The sequence below is a fragment of the Cebus imitator genome, unplaced genomic scaffold (genome assembly GCF_001604975.1).
Source record: "Cebus imitator isolate Cc_AM_T3 unplaced genomic scaffold, Cebus_imitator-1.0 Scaffold566, whole genome shotgun sequence".
In the NCBI taxonomy this organism is placed as follows: Eukaryota; Metazoa; Chordata; class Mammalia; order Primates; family Cebidae; genus Cebus; species Cebus imitator.
In genome coordinates, this window is record NW_016107881.1 from 222934 (window position 1) to 248303 (window position 25370).

General features: G+C 31.2%; 1 protein-coding gene across 3 annotated transcripts in view; it reads left to right on the top strand.

The window, feature by feature from the left end:
- The window catches only part of ASCC3 (activating signal cointegrator 1 complex subunit 3), a 361903-nt gene that overhangs the window by 175145 nt on the left and 161388 nt on the right, over positions 1–25370 (top strand). For all 3 annotated transcript variants that reach the window (XM_037734022.1, XM_017515928.2, XM_017515926.2), the window contains exons 15-21: positions 8611–8802; positions 9116–9340; positions 15470–15589; positions 18147–18311; positions 19424–19510; positions 20358–20534; positions 23662–23887. In XM_037734022.1, the coding sequence (XP_037589950.1) occupies positions 8611–8802; positions 9116–9340; positions 15470–15589; positions 18147–18311; positions 19424–19510; positions 20358–20534; positions 23662–23887 (1192 nt within the window). The remainder of the gene's footprint in view (positions 1–8610; positions 8803–9115; positions 9341–15469; positions 15590–18146; positions 18312–19423; positions 19511–20357; positions 20535–23661; positions 23888–25370) is intronic.

Sequence of the window (25370 nt, forward strand, 5' to 3'; positions counted from 1 at the left end):
CCGGGAATTAAAACTTACATTGATCCAGATACATATGAAGACCCATCCCTAGCAGTCCATGAATTTCCAAAGGAGATTGATCCCTCAAGAATTCGCATTGAGAGAGTCATTGGGACAGGTGAATTTGGAGAAGTCTGTAGTGTGCATTTGAAGACAGCAGGGAAAAGAAATATCCCAATTGCCATTAAAACTTTGATAGGCGGCCACATGGATTGGCAAAGAAGCGATTTTCTAAGAGAAGCTAGTATCATAGGCCAGTTTGACCATCCAAATATCATTTGCCTAGAAGGTGTTGTCACAAAAAGTTTCTCTTCTTTTTCTAAATCTCCAAGGAGCTGGAAGACAAGCTGACCGTAAATGGGTGCAAAAGTAAATAACTCTGATATGAAAAGGATGTGGTATCTACATCCTTATAAGACTAGAGTTAGCAGTCTTCCTTAATTTCAATGATGTGAGAAGCAAGATTATTTACCAAGGTGGACAGCAGGACTGAGGACTGAGGACTGATTCCTGACAGCAGGACTTAGTAGTGAGATGTTTGTGAATGTTTGAAGTAGTTCCCGTGAAGAATGTGAAAGAAAGCTGACCAGGAAATATTAGAAAAATTGAGGATATCACTGAGGATCCAGGTACCTGGAGATCATGATAGAACCTGCTGTCCCAAAAACCACTGGGATTAATTAGAGAAAGAGTTATGGGATGAAGATGGGAAGAGGTGAAATCCAAGTGAAAAGGGAAAAATAGAAGGCAGAAGAAAGACAAGAAGGGGTGATTTTCTGTACTTTCTTCTTCTACCAACCGTAACACTTTTTGCTGTTGTTCAAGAAAATAAATTATTCTTGTGCAATTTCTAGAGGCTTGATGGAATCTCAGTATATCTACTGTCAAGTGTTTGCCATTTGGAATTGTAATGTGCACATACTGATAAACAACAAATGAACTAAGTGTGATTGTAACAAACAGTGACAAGATAGCATAGCCTGGTGGCCCTGTGTATTCACTCTGTTCAAGCAGGACCAGGGATAATTGGAATCACTGGCTTATTTTCTCTCTTCCAGAGTATACTTCCCTTTTTATAAGAAAAGAATAAGCTAGTGCTGTATGCGGGAATAATTTATTGTTGTCCCTCCAGTGTTTAAATATCTGGGTTTTCTCAAGGTCATTCATTCAAATCACCTCCCTAAAATTACCTCTTACCTATTCCCTCCTTCTGTGGTTCTCTACTGCCCCTAAACCATCATGCTAATTGTTGGGTAGACTGCAATGTATAGTAACAGCTGTAAAAAATCCAGTAACAAGTTTCTCAGTGTGAAGGTATCATTGTAAATTCTAACAGCCAAAAAGAAAAGAGAATATATATGTACTTTTATGCATACGTAATGTTTCCTTTTAATACCTCTAAATAAAATTGAATAAAGCCATCAAAAAAAAAAGAAATTAGGTACTTATTAGAAATTTGGTAAAATCAGAGGAGTAGAAATCTAGGGCTACTACTAGAACTCTTGAATTTAACAACCAGTTACATGATTGTGATTAGCAGTTAAAAAGCCACAGCTATTACTACAGATACCTTCCAACATTCGTGAACACACTAGAAAACCAAATTTTGAATGTTAAAACTTTCAGCCCTTCTGTCTCCAAAGTCTTGCTTGCCAGAAAAATATAAGAGATTGTTATCTCTTCATTTCCATCATCTAGATCTTACCTGAGTGCTTTTAATTAGCAGAGTGGACCTTATCATCTGGTACCCTTACTGTATGAGATCTGGGAAATTATATTCCATCCCATGCAATACAGTAAAGAAGGAGGTAAGAATAGATATTATATGTACACTAATATTATTTGCTTTTGTTGGAAGTGGAAATATTTTTTAGGGAAAAAAAGTAGCCATCCCTTTACCCTTATGGAGCTTATATTCTGGAAGAACAAAAGATTAGACAACTAATTAAATAATAGATTTTAATTACATTTGAAATAAATAATAAGGATAAAGTGTTAAGAAAAAATTGAGTTGGACAATCTAGTCTAAACAGATGATGTTAGAGGATGGTGTTTGTTGACCAACAAAGTGACATTTAAGCTGGGCTGAAGACTAGGAGTTGACAGAGCAAAAGAGGACAGACAAGTATTCAAAGAAAAGGCTGATATGAAAAAATAATAATAATAGCACATTGAAGCAAATAAGAAAAACAAGTCAAAATGACTAAAATGTAATGAGTGATAGGGAGTGGCAGATGGCATCTGTGTGGCATGAGTCTAACCTAGGCAAGGACAGGATGTAATATCCTCATTTGCTTGCTGTTAGTTTTTTTAAGATCATGTTGTTTAATCATGTATGTGTATTAGTTCGGAAGTAAATGTTGGGAAGTAGTTACATTTTAACCTTATTTTTAAAAGCATTTACAATGATTTTTTTATCTCATGAGTAGGAAAATGTCATGTAAAGTCATGGAAGGAACCTGCATGCTTTCACTGGGGGAAAATAATATAATGCCTTACTTGTGCTGATGGATTATCTTAGCAGTTGCCCATTCCATTTGAATTTTGCTGTAAATCCCTGTGTGGAAAGTTCACTTGTGAAAATGGACAGACAAAGTCAGTGAAAACCAAACTTAGACAATTCTGAAACTACACACCTTACTTCCCTTACCTTTTCACAGCTGGTATTCTTTTGTGCTAGATTTCCATGTGTAGAAACACTTTATCCAGTGAGTATAGTATTAGATCTCAAATGGCTTCCGTGGAGAATCCAAATCATCTGTTCACACAATGTGAACAAGATAAAGTATATCTCTGTAGTTATTCAGACAATAGCAAAACCTGGACTCCATGTAGTGCTAGCTTTGGAGAACCAAGTAGAAAAAGCAGTGATTTTTCTAATGCTTCAGAAAGCAGCAGGCATCTTATAGTAAACAAGTTGAGCTCCATAACTTATGGTTTTAATGATCTCTTCTCCCTTCCTTTCTCCAAATGAAACTTCTGTTAAAAAGCTTATCTTTCTTTTGAGGAAAGATTTACACAACTACCATTGTGTGTTTGCCTGTGTGCATGGGCATATGTTTTAATATAAAAATATTGCATTATGTTATATATACCTTTTTGTCTTTTTCATTTAGTAATGTATCAAGGAGGTCTTTGCAATCAACTCAGAAAGATGGGTTTTATTCTTTTAGCAACTGTATAATATGCTACAATGTAGATATTACAGTAATTGATTTACTGAGGTCTGTATCGATGGATACTTTTATTGTTTCCAATTGCCTTTTACAGTTAACAATGCTACAGTAAACATTTTTGCTCCTACTCTTGTAATGATATACATTGGAAAAATTCCTAGCAGTGAAATTTATCTATCATGTACTACATGCATTTAAAACTTCAACAAATGGTCACAAATTGCCTACTGGAGATATTTATACTTTCTTCAGCAGTTGTTACAGATGGCCCTCCAGGTCCATGGGTTCCATGAATTCAGCCAGCTGTGGATAAAAAGTATTTGGGGGAAAAAATGATGGTTGTGTCTGTACTGAACATGAACAGATGACTTTATCTTGTTATTATTCTCTGAACAATACAGTATAACTACTTATGTGACATTTACATTGTATTAGGTATTATAAGTAATCTGAAGATGATTTAAAATATACAGGCAGACTGTGTAAGTTATATGCAAATATCACACCATTTTATATAAGGGTCTTAAGCATTCATGGTTTTTGGGTGTCTACGGGGGAGAATAAGGGGTTCCTTGAATCAGTCTCCCATGGATATCATGGGAACGCTGTACTTTCCCCCACATAACTTTGCCAGCACTGGGTAGTGTTAATGTTTTTCAGTTTATAACAGATTAACGAGCAAAAAATGGCACTTCATTATTATTTTGATCAGCAATTCTTTAATTATGAGTGAAACTGAGCATTTTTTATGTTGGCTATTTGTATTTCCTATTCTTTAAATTGTTTACAGCCTTGGTCCATTTTGTACTAAACTGCATTTAATACCATATATGTTTCATAAACTTTTTCTGTTTAATCCTTGATGTTTATTTTTGTTTGTGATTATTTTTTACCATGTAAAAATTCTGTAAATTTATTTATTTACTCTAGGTTTTATGTCTTGCATGTAAAAGACAAACCTGCTGCAACTGTGATTTCTTCAAGTCTTATATTTTATTTTTATTATTAAATACTTGATGTTTCTGGAACCTATTCCAGATAGTGGTGGGCCCATCATCTTTTCCTACTCACTGTATTTTCCATTGATTTAAAAGTTTAATATACAACATCCCCATATTTACGAGTCATTTCTGAACGTTCTATTCTGTGTCATTGATCTTATTGTTTCTTCTTTTGTATCAAACTGTTTTACTTATTTTGTTTTTATAGGATTCTCAATAACTGGTTGGATTAAATATCATGATTATTCTTCAGTTGTAGAATTTCTCCTGGATAAGTTTACAGTCTTACTTTTCAGGGTGAATTTTAGTATTGCCACAAGGAAATCATGTTCATATTTTAGTTGAGTTAGTGTATTGATTTTATAGATTAAGTTAATGAGAACTGGTATTTTTGCCAAATCAAGTTTTCCCATCTCAAAAGTAAAATATATCATTTCTTGAATGTTCTTCAACAATATTATAAAACTTTATATAAATCCTGCCTATCTCTTACTGTTTTCACTCCTATAAATGTGATATTTTTCACTTTTATTTTGTGAGTTATTATATGTGTATATGTATAGTATGTATATGTCTTTTTATAAAAGACCTTTATAAAATATATTTTATAATATTAAAGATTAATATTTTATATTAAAATTAAAGAAAATAAAAATATATTTTTTATTTTTAAAAGAAAAATACAATATCAACATATGGAAAAAATGTTTTTATAAAAGAAAGCCTTTTATAAAAATATTAAATTTTTAAGACTATCATCTTTCCAAATTCTTTTGTTATTTTATTTTGTATATTTTGGTCCGTACTCAGTTTTCTAAATGAGTATTTATCTACAACAAGTGATTATTTTACAATTATACTTTTCCAGTATTTATATTCTTTATTATTTTCTCATATCTAATATTATTATCTAGAACATCAACAGGCTGATACTGAACAACTTTGCCTACTTCCTAATTTTAATGTGTATACTCTGAGTGTTTACTATTAAGCATAGTTTGAAATATATATCGAGTTCTCTAATCATCAGAACTGAATGTAGCCTTTTGTCACATTTCAGTGTCTGGACATCATCATAATATTCTTTCTTTTTTGAATTCTTAAATATATTAATATATTAAGTGTAATGGCCTTGCATTCTGGGGTAGTACTTAGTTGTGATGTTTTGTTTCAATGCATTGATGAATTCTGTTTTCTAAAGTTCTTGACTATTTAGATTAATATTTATAAGAGAGATATTGTTTCTGTATTCACTTTTCTGCTTTGTCAGTGCCATCATACTAGTCTGTAGAATAAGTTTAAGTGTTCTATTTTCTGACTCAATTTATATAATGGTCTTGGAGTGACAAAACTATAGGGTTGGAGTACACGTTAGTGGTTGCTAGGGTTAGTCGTTGGGAAGAGTTTAACTATAAAGAAGTAGCATGAGGGAATTTTTTAGGGTTGAGAAACTCTTCTTGATTATGATGGTGGCTACACAAACATATATATGTGTTAAAATTCTTTGATGTTTACACTAAATGTAGAAAAATAGTTTTGCTTTATGATGATTTTTAAAATCAGATTTTAAAATCAGATGAGAAACATCCCTGGGCCTCATCTGGGATTCAAAGATAGTTAAGAATAAAAAACCCAAACTTATTTTCAGATTGTTGTCACTTCAAGTTTGTAATGAACCAATAAAAAAAAAAAATGCACACAGTATAGAAGAATAGAAATAAAAATGACTCCGACCTCCTCCTAGTTTCTCACAGAGACCAAAGAGATATACCCAGTTGGTGGCCACTGACGCTGGTTCAGCCATGTGCTCAAGTGGGAGGTGCTATGTCAGTACTCCAAGATCCACCTGTTACTTTATAAGAAACATCTCCATTACAGATACATACTTCCTATGTTTAACTTCTAACTGTGTCATTCGTGCCATAGCAGGCCTAGCTATGTCCTACCTCAAGTGGGCTTTGACTAAGGAATCTATCATTATTTATAAGGACAGCAGAACATTTCAATGCAGGGGATCCACAGATAGCAGAGCTCACCTGAAACCAAACTGCAATCCAGCAATACAATTTGTACAGAGTATCTCCTCCAACCAATAGTTTTAGTTTCCTCTGTCGGCTTTGAATGTCCTCTCTTGAATATTAGAGAATACATGAATTAAGTGGAATGTTTCTCCTCTCCCGACCTTTGGCCTCTGCAGGAGCTCTCAGCAAATACACCACAATTGTACTTTTTTCCATATTCATAAGAGCTGCTTTAAGATTACAGTAACAATATTGCTTGTCTGAAAAGATGAAAGCTGAGGCAATGAGATCCAAGTGTAATTAGTCATAAAGTATATATAAAATAATTTCTAGCAGGCTGACTGCGCTCCACAAAAATAAAGTAAGAATGTACTCCCCTTTAAACTTTAAGAAGCTCTCCTCTTTTGTTATGTATATATACGTATTTTGTTTTAGACCCTTGAGAGGCTCAAAATGTACAAGTTGTTATTAACTTGGCTGGCCACTAGATGGTGGGGTTTGTTAATGCATTACTTTTGATTTTATAATTGAAGCAGATTTCATGGAATGCTATTTTCTTAGATCATTTTATTAGTTAAATATTATTAACTTAGAAGTTTAAAATTTTAAGTGACCTGAGAGATAATCAGTATGGTAAGGTGTAGACTGGAACCCCAGTCCCCTGAAATCTTACTCCCTTGCCATTGTCATGCCCTTAAGTAAAAAGGGTGGGATAAAAATTTCAAAATGAAATTCTCGAATTGATAATGAGATTTTGAGAGCAATAGCAAATAAACACATGATGTGACGGACAATAAGAAGCTTTAACTATATAAACATTTCTTTAAATGTTTATCTAAGGTCTTTAATTTTTCACAAAAATTTTGTCTATTGTATACTGAATCTTCAGTGAATCTTTTAAGTCCTTCTGTATAGCACTTATACAGGTTGCATATAAGTATACTAAATCTCACTTCTGAGCTCAGATTAGGCCAAAGAACAGAACCAGAAGTGACGTTATAACAATAGTTCGCCCTGAACTGTGGGGGATATTTCCAAGATAGGAAACCACAGATAGTAGTGAACTAGCTCTATTGCTGTCAGTTAAGGTACATTTCTGTTCATGTCTTCTTCCCACAAATGTAATGCCTTTTTCATCTTAACTATGTATCACACACTGTAGCTGTAACTTGCAATCTGAGATGCAACAGCAAAACCAACACAAATTTCTTTTTTCTTCTTCATAATTTCTTGAATAGGACCATGGATTTTAGCAACCTCAGCATACAATTTTGGTGTTTTTTTTTTTCCCTTAAGTTGAAAACTTTCAACTTTTTACTTAAAGGAAACACCTTATGGCTTCTCTGTGCCAAATTCAAATTGCTAACATCACTAATGTTGAACTTCAGGACCATTATTGAGCAAAATAAGAGTGACTTGAACACAAACACTGTGATTCTTCAACAGTCAGTCTGATAACCAAGCCTAGTACATACTAAGTGACTAATGAGTGAAGAGTGTCTACAGCTTAGATATGGTGGACAAAAGGTTCATGTTCTGGGTTAGATGGAGTAGGACAGTGTGAGATTTCACTATGCTACTCAGAAGAGTGTGCAACTTAAAACATGATTGGTTTATTTCTGGAATATTCCATTTAATATTTTTGGACCACAGTTGGCCTCAGGTAGTGGAAACCACAGAAAGCAAAACTGCAGATAAGGAAGGACTACTGTATACTCAATGCACATGGGTAGTTGAGGAGCTAAGGCAGATGGTCAATGCTTTGCTATCAAAGATGACTAAGAACACAGCTGTAGGTGAATAAAGTTGGGTATATTGACGTATTGACTTATTGCAATGAGGAACATCATAGGGGAAGCATCATGGGGATCTCAATAAGAAGGGAGAGGGTCTCGAAGGCAGTGGGTCTGGAATAAAAGTAAAGGCTCTGAAGTAGATATGGACTTGTCAGAAAATATACTCACAGAAAAGCCAGCCATTGTGGCTGGTGTGGATGAGGTAAGGGGATGAGATTGATTTTTGTAGGGCCTTGCATTATAGTGACTCTGGCCTTTACTCTTTAAGGAGTTGGAAAGCCACTGAGATTTAGTTTTATTTTGAATAACGTATTTTTTGAAGGCTAAGAAGCAGGTAATACTGACTCATTGCAAAAAGGGACATCTGGATGAAAGAGACACTTGCTTTTCACCTGTTTCCTTTTGCGTTTTGTGACATATTTTGTTATTACCTATTTTTTAAGATAGATAATGTTATTTTTATGATTTTCTATACAGCATTATATACTAAGGCTTAGTAATACTTAAGATGCTTAAAAATAATTTTCTGGTTTCTTTGATAAACTCATAAAACAGAAATGCTTAATAACAATTGCTTTTAAATGCTAAATAATACTCATTCTTTCTCGGTATCTAGGTACAAAGGTCGAGAAATAAGCAAGTACGAGAATTATTCCCAGATGGTTTTAGTATTCATCATGCAGGAATGCTTCGGCAGGACAGAAATTTAGTTGAAAACTTGTTTTCTAATGGGCATATCAAAGTCCTAGTTTGTACAGCTACGTTAGCCTGGGGTGTCAATCTTCCTGCTCATGCTGTTATTATTAAGGTAAGAGCCTACCTTCCTTGACACATGGATTTGTGTGTGTCTTGAAGCAAACCTCTGGGTTGATTTATCCAGAAAAATATTGTGATTTGGCTGCTTTGTTGACACTGAATGTTATTTATAAAAGGTAAGAATTATTTTCTCCAATAAGAATCTAGTTTATATTGTGAAAATTTAACTCTATCGCAGATGAAGAAAGGATTAGTTAAAGTACACTTTTGAGATCTTTCCATATTTGCCTAATCTCAGTGTTCAGTTCACCAGGATTATATTTGTGTGTGTTTATGTAAGTATTTGTTAACTTTTCCTCATCTAGGGAACACAAATATATGCTGCAAAAAGAGGCTCCTTTGTTGACCTTGGAATTTTAGATGTCATGCAGATATTTGGTCGAGCTGGACGACCACAATTTGACAAATTTGGGGAAGGAATCATTATAACAACGCATGATAAACTCAGCCATTACCTCACTTTGCTCACCCAACGAAACCCAATTGAGAGTCAGTTTCTGGAAAGCCTTGCAGATAACCTAAATGCAGAGGTAAGATCTAATGAGTAAAAGTTTGGAATAGAATCATCAGTCTTAAGAATGGCCAAGAAAGATAAAGGTTGAGTTGTTTGCTATTTTGCAGTATTTAGAATTACAACTTATGCCATGTAGTATAAGACAAAATTGGCTGAATGGCATTATTGTTGGTTAATTCAGAGGATTACAGAATACAGATGATAACCGATAAGAATACTGCTAAAAGACTGTACTTTTAAACTATGAGGCTGTGCTAGAGACTAGAAATCTAACAAAGACTACACAAAATATGGAAACAAAAATAGCAATAATAACTAATATTTGTATTGCACTTTTACAAAGTTTTAAATGAAATTGTTACTAAAGGTTTAATAAAATTTATAAAACTCTTAGCTCTATTACGTCAGTTGATTAACTTTGTTATACACAATGTGATTGAGCTAGAGTATGATAATTTGGTGGGTGTGTGTGTGTGTGACTTTTATGTTAAGATTTACATAGCAGACCCTGGAAGCCTAGGTAACATCTCTGGTTAAGAAAATAAACATTCTTAAAATTTTGAGTATATGTATAGAACATTTAACAGGTTTGACTGTTTTGTGACATTTCAAATTATTGCTTTGGTATCTAACACTTTCCTAGTTCGGTATTCTTTCATAACGTTAATGTTGAATCAAACAATATTTGAAAGTAGGTAGGATATAAATATTAAGTAAATGACTACTTTGAAATATTTACAATCAAATACTACTTATTGTGTACAAGTCCTATATTAGATACTTCTTAAAGAACTTATAGAAATTTCATTTAACATTCCATTCATATTATTTATAAGTCTTTTTGGAGAATGAAAAACACACTTAGTATTTTGTTTTCTTTATTAGGAAGCGTATATTCCAAATGGGGGAAAAAAGACATGAAAAAATAGTACAATAATGTTGCAAAGAAAGTTCTGTAGAAGCATTCAGCAAAAGGAGAAATAGGTTTGGCCCAGGCTATCAGAAAATTCTTGGTCCATGAATGTGGTGAAATTTGATCCAGTGAGAGTGTCTTTATTTTATGAGAAAATTGGGACTTTTAGGTGAAGTGAGTGGAGTAACAGCTTGTCTAGTGCAAAAGATCTGTGTTGGAGAGTAACCAGAGCCAGAATTGAGATGCTTATTCAAAGAATGAATAAGTTTTAGAAGATAATAGAGAAAAAAGCATGAAGGACCTCCAGTTTCTATTGGAAAAATTACGAGAAAATTTTCAAAAACTGAGAAATAAAAATGGAATCTAAAGGAAATACTATTATAGCTCAATTTTAATCCTATTGGCTACTGTAATTGTGTGGCTTAAATAATTAGGTCTTGGGTCAACAGTGCCTAATGTATGCAACAAAGTCTCTTAATGTAAAATGATAGTAGCAGTGAACTGAGGACCTGCTATATACCAGAGACTCTGCTCAGTGCTTCATGTACATTTTCTCATTTTCTCACTACTGCTGCTATAGAGATATCCTCAGAATTATGTGTAACTGACCCAAGGTCACTATGTTATAATTTTTGGGACTAGTATTCAGACTCAGATCTATTTAACTCTAAACCTAGCCTTTTCATTATAGCTTAGATTTATTTTATATAAAATGTAGTAAGTTAAAGGTGATTACATTTCCCTATATTAATATATAGCATTTGCCCTCGACTAAGGCCTGTATTAAAAACATTTTCCAGAATGGCAGCCATAATTTTCCTGGCTTACAGTAAAAGGCATGGTTCCTTCATGCACTTTTTCTTAAAATACATGTCAAGGAAGACTGTATCTCAGTAAACTTATGAACATGATAGTGTTTTGTAATTGGTAAAATAAACACAAGTTGGCAATGTTATACAGAAGACACAAAGTCAGCAAAATACTGCTTTTGTCTTCAAGAAACTCTTTTTCTTAGGTATTGTAAAATAGCATCACTGAAACTATTTGATCAAGTCCTGAGAAATTAAAAATAAATTATGGCCCATAAATTCATCAAATATTTATAAAGTACTTATTAAATATGTAATTTTTCAAAAATGTTTGCTAACTATAAGCATAATTACATTTAGTGATGTAAATGGTATTAAAACAATAAAACATATATCTTGACATTTTTAACCAATAGAGTGAACTATAAGCCATTGCTGAACTAACTTGTTCATATTCTGATACATTATAATAGCTCCCTGTTAAACTGAATTTTCCTGTTAAGGAAACAAATACTTAAATTATTGTTGAATGTGAAATTAAAGTTGGCTATCTTTGGAAATCAAGTGTCAAATCAGTTTATAAAATGAATATGTGCTTTGTTCTTTAGGTAATGAATTTTTAAGTCTTTAGACTCCCTAAATCATTGCAAGACTCTACAGTTGCACTAATCAACATTAGGGTTGTGCATGGTTAAGAATGTTGCCTTTATTAATATCTTTGATATCTTGAATATCAACTCTGACTGTAGAAGAACTGGAGAAATTATTATATTGTTATAATTTTAAGGCAAACATGTTATGAGGCATGTTTGCTTATCAATGCCTAATGAGACTGACTAAATAATCCTCATGCTGAAAGGTCACAAGTCCCATCCCTGTATAAAGCCACTTAACTTTACACTGAAGGAAATACTGAGGCATATTAAAATTTATTCATCAGATATTACTGAGTACCTACTCTGTGCCAGCTCCCTGTAGTCTGTTCTTCAAAACTATGTTAATCTTTCTTTCACCTTACATACTACATACATTTTTTTATACAGAATTCATCCCATCTCTGTAGAATATTATGCAAATACCTTGTCCTTGGATTTAAGGCCTCTGTAATCTGAACAACCTTCCTAATTCTGGCTGCAGTTACTCTCTAACACAGATCTTCTGCCCTAGACAAGCTGTTACTCTATTCACTTCACCTAAAATGTCCCAATTTTCTCACTTATAAAATAGAGATACTCTCCATGGATTGTTGTGAAAATTTAAAAAACGCCTGTTCCAGGGTAGTTTATGGTAAATGATAGAGTCACTTAACCATTTTCTGATAGTCTGTTGATACTCAACCCTGTTCATACTTATTGCCAGCACTGAAATTTTCCTTAAATAAATAAATGAGTAGTAGCATAGTTTGTATGTATATTTACTAGCTTATATATACATATATATACACACATGCATACTCATGATGATTATAGTATTTGCTTAAGTTTTTATATGATTTCAATCATTTTTAAAAAATATATATACAAATAAACAATTGAGATAACCTTAAATACTGAAGTTTAAATAGGTAACTTAGATATGAAGTGATACTGAGCCATAATTCTAAATTGCCAAATTTGTGGGTAGATTTTATTTTTCTCTTTTACTTAACAGAACATTAAACTATCACGCTATATACTAATGCCACTTTTAGAAATGTCGTGTTAAATGCTTTTCTTTGAAAGCGTTTTGAATAGGTATTATGTGCTATGCATTGTGGATGGTGGGTTCATATAAGTCATTGTAGTTAGTTACGTATGTCTCACCTCCATTGCCGTGGAACTTCTTGAGGCCAGACAGCATACTCTATTTGTTACTATATCCATTGTGCTTTACTTAGCACAGGCTTGTTACTGACTGACTGTATGATTTTGAGATGAATGAATAAATTTCAGACACATTATGAAAAAATACCTGTTTTATAAAAGGCTCCTGCACTAAGTAGCCACTAGGTGACAGCAAATATTTACAAATACATTTTTATTTTTTGTCACTAGGTGGCATTCAAATATTACTCTCAAAATAAGATATAGCATCATAAATTTACCTTGATTTTCCTGAGTAGTCTTATCCTTTTTAGTGAACATTTATAAGATTTGCTTTAGTTGACCCCATCTTTGCTACCTACTTTCTCCTTTCCTTTAATCATTATCACTAGTAGTGAAAAGTAATTGTTTAATGTTAATTTACTGTCTGATTTTGAAAATAATAGCAAGCTTATTTTATCCCTTACAAAACTGTCTACTCATAGGAGTTGTGTAATGTTACTGTAAAATCATTTTCTAAGTTTATAAGAGAATATAGGTCATTATTTTAGAGTAACATCATAAAGTCATGATGGAATGTAGGTTGTATATCTGTAGTTTAATACAATTTTGTCTGTCAAATAATGGATTTATGAAGGAGAGAAACTCTTGGATTTTTAGCCATATCAACAAACTAGTTTCATTTGCCTAAGTAGACTAGAAAATGTTTAACTGCTCTAGTTGTAAATCTTCAGGAACTATTACACAACTCCCACACGGGTTCCATTTTAGTTCTTGCTACTCTTAATTTGGTGGAAAGCCTTACAATTTACATTAAATATATATATTTACCTACATTATGGATGGCTTAGTTATTAGTAAGTTGGTATAAATTGAAAAGTTAGTACACAGAATCTCCCTTATTATATTTTAATCTGTGGTAACTTCTCTGTTTTAGTAACAAATAGCATGTCACAATATTATAATGAAAATTATACATTACTAAATCTCATCTTCAACTAACTAAAGACAGTTAAGCATCCACATATTTATTTCATGAAATTAGTTATACAGGATTATAATTTAAAATTATAATGTAGGAATTAAATATGTAGGTTTTACTTTCTTTAATATTAGTAAATTAGTAAATTTCTTTAAAATTACTAAATTGAGAGGGTTTGTTTTCCCTTGTTTTCCTCCTAAAATTAATGATTTGCGTAGGAAACATCTCTTCTCCTTTAACTAAAGTATTAGGAGGTGAAAAAAAAATTCAGCCAAGGATTTAGGAAAAAAATACAACTATGAAATTTTACAACATGGGTAAATTTTTAAAGCAAAATAAATACCTTAAGTAAAAATAAAATTACTATCTATAGATCCATTGGCTAAGGAAATATGTTTCTAAGAAACTTCTCATTGAAATTGTGTTAATATCATCTTCTAATAATTCTTTTCTCTTTGTTACATAGATCTGATATGCTATTGTTGTGTTTTAAAATTATTAACCTTTGGGGGCCGGGCGCGGTGGCTCACGCCTGTAATCCCAACACTTTGGGAGGCCGAGGCGGGTGGATCACGAGGTCAAGAGATAGAGACCATCCTGGTCAACACGATGAAACCCCGTCTCTACTAAAACTACAAAAAATTAGCTGGGCATGGTGGCGCGTGCCTGTAATCCCAGCTTCTCAGGAGGCTGAGGCAGGAGAATTGCCTGAACCCAGGAGGCGGAGGTTGCGGTGAGCCGAGATCGTGCCATTGTACTCCAGCCTGGGTAACAAGAGAAAAACTCCATCTCAAAAAAAAAAAAAAAAAAAAAACATTATTAACCTTTGATTTTATTTAATTAATATATCATAAAGCTACATTAAATGCTATGTAAAAATTATGTTTTCTTTCAAGATATAATCTGAAGAATTATCCACTGTTTATTATGGTTCAAAGGAATGAATATTTTTTCCATAGGTTGTTTTAAGTTTGCTGATAAATAAAAACCACTCCCTGTTCTTGTACATGAATTAAAATGTATGTACTATTAATATGTATAAATCTCAACAAAATCTGCTTTATTTTGTGCAAAAATGAGTGAATTTTTTATTGTCTTCATATAATATATTTATACTCCCAGTCCTGCAAATGCATATCTTTAGAGGTAAAAGCTAATGTTATCCCCTCTGTGGTTTTGGTGATGACAGTGTACAGAATTAGGATAACAAGGAATAGAATTAACAATGCTTTGTTGTTTTTAATCTGATGCACTTAACACTTAAATTTTTCAGCAATGTAGTCACATAAAATGAAATTAAAATAAATTGTATACTGAATAAGAAAAAAAATAACAAAAATATCCTTAATGCTATGTAGAATTAAACTCCCTTTAAAGAAAAATAATCATCTGCCATAATATTGAGAAAGTTCAGTTCTAGAAGACAGGCTTTCTTATGTAGCATTCTCAATCAAATGAGACAGGACTGATTTTAATTAATTGGCAAAGTGTTGTGTACAGTCATTGTGCCTACCTTTTTAAAATTGCTGCATAATGATGTATTTTTAAAACTTCACCTCTGACAAAGTGGTCCTTGATGAAATGTTTATGTTCAACTTTAATATATTACTTTAATTTTTCTCATATTTTTGATTTGCAGATTGCTCTGGGAACAGTAACTAATGTGGAAGAAGCAGTGAAGTGGATAAGTTACACTTATCTTTATGTACGGATGAGAGCAAATCCATTAGCATATGGCATCAGTCACAAGGCTTATCAGGTGCAAAACTCATTTATTTAAAAAAAAATCAGACTTTCTTTTTAGTTTTTTCATGATATGAGGATAAATATTTGTTTGCTACTCTTGCCTCTTTAGAAAAGAGGTACCTAGAAGAGAAACAAAGAATTTTAATCTTTTGTAGAAAATTAGATAGGCCCCTATAATTATTAGGCTATATTTAAATATGTTTTTCTACAGATACTTATAAATTAATCTTTATACTATTATCAGTGTATTATTCAAGTATATTTCTATTTGATATTAATATGTTGCTGTTTTTTAAACATATTTTTTAAACTATGAGAAATTTTGTTTTAGAATAAATTAGACATGAGGAAACTTATAGACCATATTTGATCATTGGCTTACATTACATATAATCTGTTCCTCTTATCAAGTCCCTTCTAAACCCTATTCTGAAATTTTAAAATACCATTAAGGAGTTATTAACTTAACAGTTTGTGGTCTGGAATCAGCTCCACTCAAGTTCATATACATAGACTGAGAATTAGATGCATTTGATAGCAGGTCTTCCTATGAACTTTACAATTGTGTGGTCCATGTGGCTTATAGATTCTGTGAAATCTTGTCTTTCCTTTATAACTCTGCTTTATATATTGTAAATGCATCCTAATTTCAGATAAAATGCAGTTGTTGTCTAATGAAAACATTATTCTATAATGATCATATGGATATTTACTAGTATTAAGTTAAAATATGTAAATAAGTTGAACTTAAATCAACATTATAGTTTTCCCCAATTTACTGTAACTTAGTTTTTATGTAAATCCCATTGTGTTATCAAAGCAGTTGCCAATTTTTAAATTTTTGTTTGTTTTAGTTTTTCTTTCCCTACTCAGTAGATTTTACCAGGGGAAAACTGAAACTTAAGGCTTGGGGGAAGAAAAATAAGAAAAACAGCAGCAGCAGTTAGTTGTGAGGCTGTAAATCTGAAGCCATTATTAGGTTTTTAGACTTAGATTTACTTTAGATAGGACTCAACTACTTTTCTTCCTCTCAGTTGAAACTTGGGCTAATCTATAAATGGATGTTTACTTTTACAACCAAATTGCTCTTATAAAATATAAATGCATTATAACTTGTAAGCTTACACATTTAAAGAATATGGCACTAGTTATTTTCATCACAAATATGGGCATTTTGAGAAGAGTCAGTGGCACTATGAAAATGTTTTGAAGGAGTAAAGAAAAATGAAAACAAAACAATGTGTTTTTATAGATTAAGCCATCTCTAATTTTGGAATGAGAATAAGTACATCTATTGATTTTTAAGTACTAGCTTATAATCAAAAGTCATTTGTCTATAATTTTTCAGTATGAAGGCCTTTTGGATACATAGTATTAGTACCTTCATAGTTTAGAGAATCTTGACCCTGCTTTTTTTTTGACTTGTGTGTTTTGATGTTATTACTCCATACAAGTTTGTGGCCACAAAACTCATGAACTAACACAGATAAAATAGCTTAACATATTTTTAATGGTTTAGTCATAGGCAATTGATAAAAGATTTTTATAAATTGAATCTGATGCATACATTATATCCACTTGTAGCAAACATTTAAGACTTTTTGCATTTGCTCATATGACTCTTGCCCCATCTTACGTCCCTGCGGTTGATATCCTTTTACTCCACTTTTCTGATTTTTAAAATTTATTTTAGCTATATTTTGTACATAAATAAGCTACCATAAATATCTAAGTTAGAGCAAATGGTGGTAGTGTTAACTCATTAATTGATTTCTAAATTGTTTTTATACTCTTCCCCACTCCATTACAGGTCATATTTCACTTTACTGCTCATGACCACAGATTGTTCCTTAAGAATTGGCATGTGTATATACATATATTTGTATACAACACTGTAGTATCATGAATACTTGTTAATATCTTGTGTTATATTATCTCTACCTACAAAATAGTATAAGTAGTAGTTTTAAAACTATACAAAAATTCACTGTCAACTCTATTTACTTTTTACTTCTATTATTATTAATAAGCAGAAGGGATTCTCCCATCTGCAGTTATTAAAACTACTAAAACAGTGCAACTATCTTTTTGAAAGGATAACTTTGCATTTTTAAGAATATCTTGATTTTGACAGGGAAAGCATTATTTTCTGTCAAATATTTATCATTTTTCCAAATAACTGATAATAAATAAGAAATATGACTTGATAACTTAAAATTCCTATTTAGTGTGGGAGAAAGAAGACAATTAATTATTGGGTTTTTTAATTTTTATTTTTAATCTTTATGATTTTCAAAATCATAAGACTATATAAGAATTTTGGATTCCAAAATATTAGTATCTGAAAAGAATATGCACATTGGTAATTTTAATGAATTTTTAAAGCTTTATTTAATGGCATAAAATACTTTCCCTTATTTCCTAAATGTAGAAAAATGTACTTTAAACATTGTAATTAAAAAGTCTAATGAAAACATTAAGAAAACTTTTAATTTCCATGAATAAATATATGTTTGCAAATGATTACTCTCTAAAGAAATATTCAACCATTTATATGTTTTTTGCTGTAGATTGACCCAACATTAAGAAAGCATCGAGAGCAATTGGTCATTGAAGTTGGACGAAAACTAGACAAAGCTCAGATGATTCGTTTTGAGGAGCGAACTGGATATTTTTCCTCAACCGATTTGGGTAGAACTGCCAGCCATTACTATATTAAATACAACACCATTGAGGTATTATACTGAGTGAAACAAATGCAAATATGTTTAGCTTTTGATGCAAATACTTTCTAGACCTCACTGCAAAATATATTATTAATGTAAAATAATAAAAGCAAATAATAGAACAAAATCCATTTAACTTACATGAATTCAACACTATAACCTTAGTAAAGACAAGAAAAAAATAAAACTTCAGATACTAAGGAACCTCTTGTCATCTTATTCAATGAGTGTATCCCAAGCAATAAGCACTCTCAAGCCTAAAATGTCAAGGCACATTTGCTTATACATATAATGGTTTTTAGAAGACACCTAATGTGCCTACTAACTTTTTTTCATCTTCTCCCAAAGAAACCTTCTATTTGTATAGTACTTTAGGTTTCTTCAAAACCTTTAAACATATATTATCCCAGAACTGTGATCTGGTTGAGATCAATTCAACACATTGTCTCTAGCTTTTCACTTCTTCTGTCTCCTATTCACATCCACTCATTTTGTCAAAGTAACTTTTTTAATTTGTTCACTTGCCAGTGTGTTGCTACCACTCTGTATCCTAAACCTGTTTGCAGTTCTTTTTCAGGAACTTTAGCTCTTCTTTAGCATTTGTCTTTATTCTATGTGGCCTTTGATTTTTTTTCTGCTCAGTTTTCTAATTTTCTGTATGTCCTCACCAGTAATATTTTGAGAATTTTCAGATTACATATTTTCTAGATATACATCTCTGAATTTTATATGACATATGATCAGCTTCAAGTTAGTGAATTGTGTAGATTTCCACATTCGCATGCTGAAAATGAGCAAAACACAGTATTTTTAAAGGTATATAATATAGATTTTTTTAAAGGTATATAATATAGATTTTATTAACTGATTTTATTCATTATTTATCTTTTTGCTGCTAAAGATCTTCCTTAGCTTTTTATGTTCTAGGAATTTTTTTTTTTTGGTCTTTCATAAATTTGTTGATATTTATAAAGCAATGATTTTAAGTAGTATGCCGCAGACATTGTAACTGCATTGTCTAGGGCTCAAATGTTTAAAAATTTGTAATATATAGTCACATTTTTAATTTAAAATACTTTGTTAGACTTGATTTTAATCAAATATAACACTTACTTTGGTAGACCTTTAATGAACTCTTCGATGCTCACAAAACAGAAGGTGATATCTTTGCTATAGTCTCCAAAGCTGAAGAATTTGATCAAATTAAGGTAAGATTACTTGAAGTTTGAATCAAATGCATACAACATGTATGCATTCATTCATTTATAAAAGCTTCTCATTAATTGATACCATATAAGCTGTATGGAACATCACATATGGAATATAGCAATGTTCTTTATCAATAAGACCCACATACCTCCTAGATTACTGTATTATATCATACCTGACATCATTCTTTGTTCTGTACTCCACATTAAATAATTTAAATAGGTTTGCAGTAATGAAACTATTGAAGAATGTGGTATGAAGATTTTGGTTTGTTGCAATATAAGGTTGATTGAAGAAAATGTAAAAGTACCTGTATGATTCAAACCTTAGATATGAGTATTTCTGTACCTGTATTAATATTTAATCTTATTAACAGTGAAAACTTGAATACTTTGAATCATAGTACTTCACGGCTTTAAGCTATGAATGTGTTATACCATATAAAAATATATGACTATAATGAATGCATTTGAAGATAATTCAAGTTTGCCCTAACCCAATTGGGCAGAGGTTTTACTCTGGTCAAATAAAATATGAAATCTCATCAATTCAAGGATGGTGAGGTCAGAAGATTTAATTTTTTGGTATATCAAATTTTTATATGTCAATGGCAAATTTAATATTGGTGATGAATAATAAACTGTAATTGTATCAGCCTCAAGATCATTTCATATTGCATTTTATTAGCTACCTATGGAAAAATCATTGTTATTTAACTGTGCAAAAGAAAAATACGGAGTTATAGTAAATGGAAACTCTTAGAAAACATGCATTGTATTTAATTTCAATGTGAAAAATTTAAATAAATCAGCCCCCAAATTCCAATAATCACTTTGATTCTTCTAGGTCAGAGAAGAGGAAATAGAGGAGTTAGATACCTTATTAAGCAATTTTTGTGAACTTTCTACTCCTGGAGGTGTAGAGAATAGTTATGGAAAAATAAACATCTTACTTCAAACCTATATCAGCCGAGGGGAAATGGACAGTTTCTCCCTTATATCAGATTCTGCATATGTTGCACAGGTAAGAATCTTATTTCCTTCCCATTTTATCTTCTTTGAATATCTTTAGAGACCAAGGTGTTAATTCATGCTATGCTGTGAATGCATTGCTTTGTGACATTCTACAAAACCACCATTTTACTTAGAACTGGTTCTGCTAATTTGTAAATCTTTTTATTTAATCTATGTTCATAAAACAGGACTGGGGATGAGATTTGGCCGCTGATTTGGCCTTTTTTGTTGGTTTTTTTTTTTTTTTTTTGTTGTTATTAAGTTTTTAAAATGATATCTGATTTTTTTCTACTTTAAATAATAAATTTCATTTCTTTTTCTTACAAAGAGCAAGGATAAATACTATTGCAAGCATAAAGAAAAGATTGTGGAACTTTTTTAGTTTTTAACCAAATATTAGAAATAATAATATTTTTAATCATTAAATAAGGGTTAGTAAACATATTTCCTACCCTATGTTCAGTGCGATAAATCTCTGGTTTTTACAAAAGTAATCTCTCCTCTCTACTGTTGAAACTTAAAAAATTGAGGACCAAAAGAAAATTATTCCCTAAACTACAGCTCATTTAATTTATAACTTTTAAAAAATACCAAGACGTAAAATGTTCAGATGTTTATGTTTTTATATTCAAGCGCTCACATGAAGTAAAGTAGGTTATGGTTTACCCTATTTATCCTTCAAATGAAAGATTTCCCTTCCAGACATATTTTTTAATAGAAATTATTTACCTATCAAGGATTTGGTATTACATTTTATTGAGTAATTCCTTTTATAAGTTAAGAAGAAATTAAAGCTTAATCGTATTTGAAGCATGGAAATGATTCTACGGTTACATTATATTTGTAATTTTGTTCAAAGACTAAATATAGAAAAAGAATATTTGTGTTAAATAAATCATTATTAATAGCCATGAATACTCAGGAGTGCTTTGAAATAGCTTTAAACGTGGAATATTTACAAACATGAACCAAGATATGTTGGTAAACATTTTGAATGAATGTAGTAATTTAATCAGTATAACCAAGATACCAGATGATGATTTCATAAATTATATAAAGTTAATATAGATGTAGTGCAAATATTTATATATTCTTTAAAAGCTATTATAGCTTCTATAGGTATAATTGTTTCTAACCTTTTTGTTTTATCTGTTTTTCTGTAAAGCAATACAATATTGTCACTTTATATTTTCTAATAATTTTATGTTGAAATAGTTAATCATTTAAATAAAAGGTAAAGTTTTACTGGGTTCTGGATGAATAATCTGGCAACGCTTCTGTTTGCTTCAAGATTATGAAGATATTATCAGAGACTGACATAAAAATTGCTTTGCAATGTAAAACTTAAATTCTCTTCATAATTGATATCCAGAAAGTCAACTTCAGATTAAGGATATCTCAAAGCATCCCTGGTTTTTCTTAAATAACTATTACAGATTTAGCATCCCTGAATGCATCAGATAAATTATACTTTATTAAATTTTAAGTTTAAGTCATCAGTAATTGAACAACTACTCTCTCACCTCTGTAAAATGGTATTTCCGTCTACATTTTTTAAACTTTCTCCTCTAAGCCCCTAAGGTAAACCTATAGCTCAAATATTCCAGGATTTTATTTAAAGGCCTATGTTTAACTTTTCTAGACTATACATGTTACAGACTTTGATTATTATTTTGAACCAATTTATATCCTCCTAGATTAAAATGTCCTGTTTTTATCTTTTCATATGGAATCTCTCCTATTTCTTTTAGCTTTGAGGGGACAACTGTAGATTCTGAAATATTAAAATGACACACTTTCAAAGAAAGTTGGGAAAATTCACCTTGATAGTTTTTTTTTATCAGAACAAATAGGAATGAGGTAGGAAAACATAATTGATAGATACAATAATAAAAATTTTATTTATTATTCTCTAGGCCTTATAAAGACCTGTTCAGTCATTTTTAATGGAAATCAGAACTGCCCTCATACTTCTATCTACGATTTTGTACTTTAGTTTCTAAACAAAATAGTCAAATTTGTCTAAAGACAAATGCATATCTTATATAATGTGAAACAAAAGCCCTTAACTCATCTGGTCATTTTTTACCTCATAATTTTAGGCTGGATTGTTTATTTGTCTGTCATTAGAAATCTCTACTGTTTTGTATCTCTTGTTTAGATTTTAACCAGACTGAACATTCTTTATTTTCAAATGCAGGTGTTATTAGATATTGGAAGGTATTTTTAAGTTTATTGTTTTAAAAACAATCTTTAATAAAACAATCTGCAAAGTGATAAAGTGAGTGATAGTGATAAAGGAGTGGAGGCCAAATAAATGAGAGCTAGCTGTAGAAATGTGATGAAAAAAAAGGCTACATTAATTATAACTTTCTATATGTCTATTAATGAAGTTATCCTCAGACTACTGAGTCTAGAATCTTAGTCATATTTGGAGAACTTTAGTCCTGGCTTTGAGTACATGTGGTGACACCAACTAGCTGTGTGACCTTGGTCAAGTTTTTTACCTCTTTAAGCCCTAATATCTTCATCTATAAAATCATAATATCAATATCAATTAAATGCAGTATTTATAAAAATTAAATGAGGCAATATATATAAAGCAGGTTAACACATTGTTTGGGTTATAGGAAGCCATTAATATGACTCTTTCATCTGAGTAGCTGCACTAATCAGTATTTCATTTGTTACCCTTCTCTCATTATTTTTTTTTCCCTGAATGGATCCTAGTCTTTCTTAAATCTCTAAATAGCTTTGTAAATTTAATCATTCCGCTATATACCAGGAGGCATCTTTACTTGTCTCTTATAGTCAGATGCCTCAGTAGCCTACTAAATATTTTGCATCCCTTTTGTCTTTTCCTACTTTATTTCTGTTTACACGGTGGAGCTTTCTAAGAACTTAGAAATAAGGCTTCCCATTTGAGAAGTAAGCAAGTAGCATCCACATATAAAGGATGGATTATTTTTATGTAGAAATAATAAGAATGATTAGGATTATATGACAAAAAATATTGCCACATGATTCAAGGATGCAGCTTGACTTGCACTTCTGAGATTGAGTTTGAATAATAAATTTATTGACAAATTTAAAAGCACATTGACTGTAACGACCAATCTCCCCCTATTATTTTTTAGAATGCAGCTAGAATTGTCCGTGCTCTTTTTGAAATTGCTCTGAGGAAACGTTGGCCTGCCATGACCTACAGGCTCCTGAATCTTAGTAAAGTCATTGACAAGAGGCTTTGGGGTTGGGCTAGCCCTTTGAGACAATTTTCAGTTCTACCACCACACATCCTAACAAGATTAGAAGAAAAAAAGCTTACTGTGGATAAGCTGAAGGACATGAGGAAAGATGAAATAGGTAAGAAGGAAGCAAAAATGTTTGAATATATTATTTTGTGCAAAAAAAAATGTGTTGCTAGATGTGAAAGAAGGTATTGTGAATTTCCAAATAAAATTTTTACCATATTTATAAATATTTCTCATTTATCTAAAATCAAGCAACAATCTCTTCATATTTTTTGAAATTATTTGACAGAATTAGCAATTACAATGGCATTTATATTGTCAAACTCTTAAGTTTACTATTTTGTAAACTTAAGAAATGGAATCTTAGCTATAAATAATGAAAATTATTCAATGATGTTTACTCTCAGTTTTTAAAAATATTCTTTTCAAAGTCTTTTGTTATATCAGCAGTATTACAGCAATAAATTATGTGAACATAGAGCTCAACATGTTTCCAGAGTTTCTGAATGAATTTCATCACATCCATGTATGTCTTTAAACCCAGTTGGTATCAATGTGTACACAGCATTTGGTGTTCTGCCTTCTTTTATATAGTAAAATGTTTTGTAAAAAAATATGTATTACAAGAAATATGTTACATATAAAAATATGTATTACAAAATATATAATATTTTACTCCTACATATATATATTCATGTATCCTAACATTCTCTTGGACAAATATACAATGAATTGATTAGGCAGTATTTTTTTCTGAGTGAAACAAATATTACACATGAAAGGAATCAGGCTGAAGAAGAATGAAAGGGAAGATTACTGTCAACAAGAAGCCCAAAGATGTAAAGATAGGCTAAGATAATTATTATACTAGTAGGAAAAATACTTCTATGATAAAGTGGAAGAAGGAAGTATCAAACAGGAAAACTGGGATTATTAATAAGGGAAATTAAGGGTACTTACACTGGAGTAACATGTAAATATTTTATCAAAATAAGGAAGATCAACTTTAGTTCAAATTTGGATAGGCATAAAATATTTTGATTTATTAATAAGTGTACTTTTAAAAAAATTCCTTGAAGAATCAAGACATACAGGAAATCTTGATGCTATAAAATACATTCTATTTTAACTTAGTTGCTCTGACTAGAGTAGAAAAATACTTACAGTTAGTAATGTTTATTTGTTACACCCCCCATCAGCCCTTCCATAAATATCCATATTCCAAAATCTGATAACTTATTAAAATATGTATAAGTGGTTAATTTTGTGCTAGATTGACCATATTTTATATTTTATCTTTATGTTTCCTGGAAATGGGCATAGCTGGGTAAGTTGCATTTGATTACTGAAGTTGTAGTTATGGAGTTCTGAAATAGACTCTGAATAAATTAATGACTTTTCACAAAATACTAAATATTTTTACATTGTATCATAAACTAAGAAAGAAGTGAGTCTGTTTATAGTAGTTTAAACACTATCAAGTCTCAGTAATTTTAAGAACCCTATTAATAGCTAAAGAAACCTTGATACTGACTTTAAGATCTGTGAATTACTAATTCAAGTTAACTATTACAAAATATTCAAACATGCCAGGT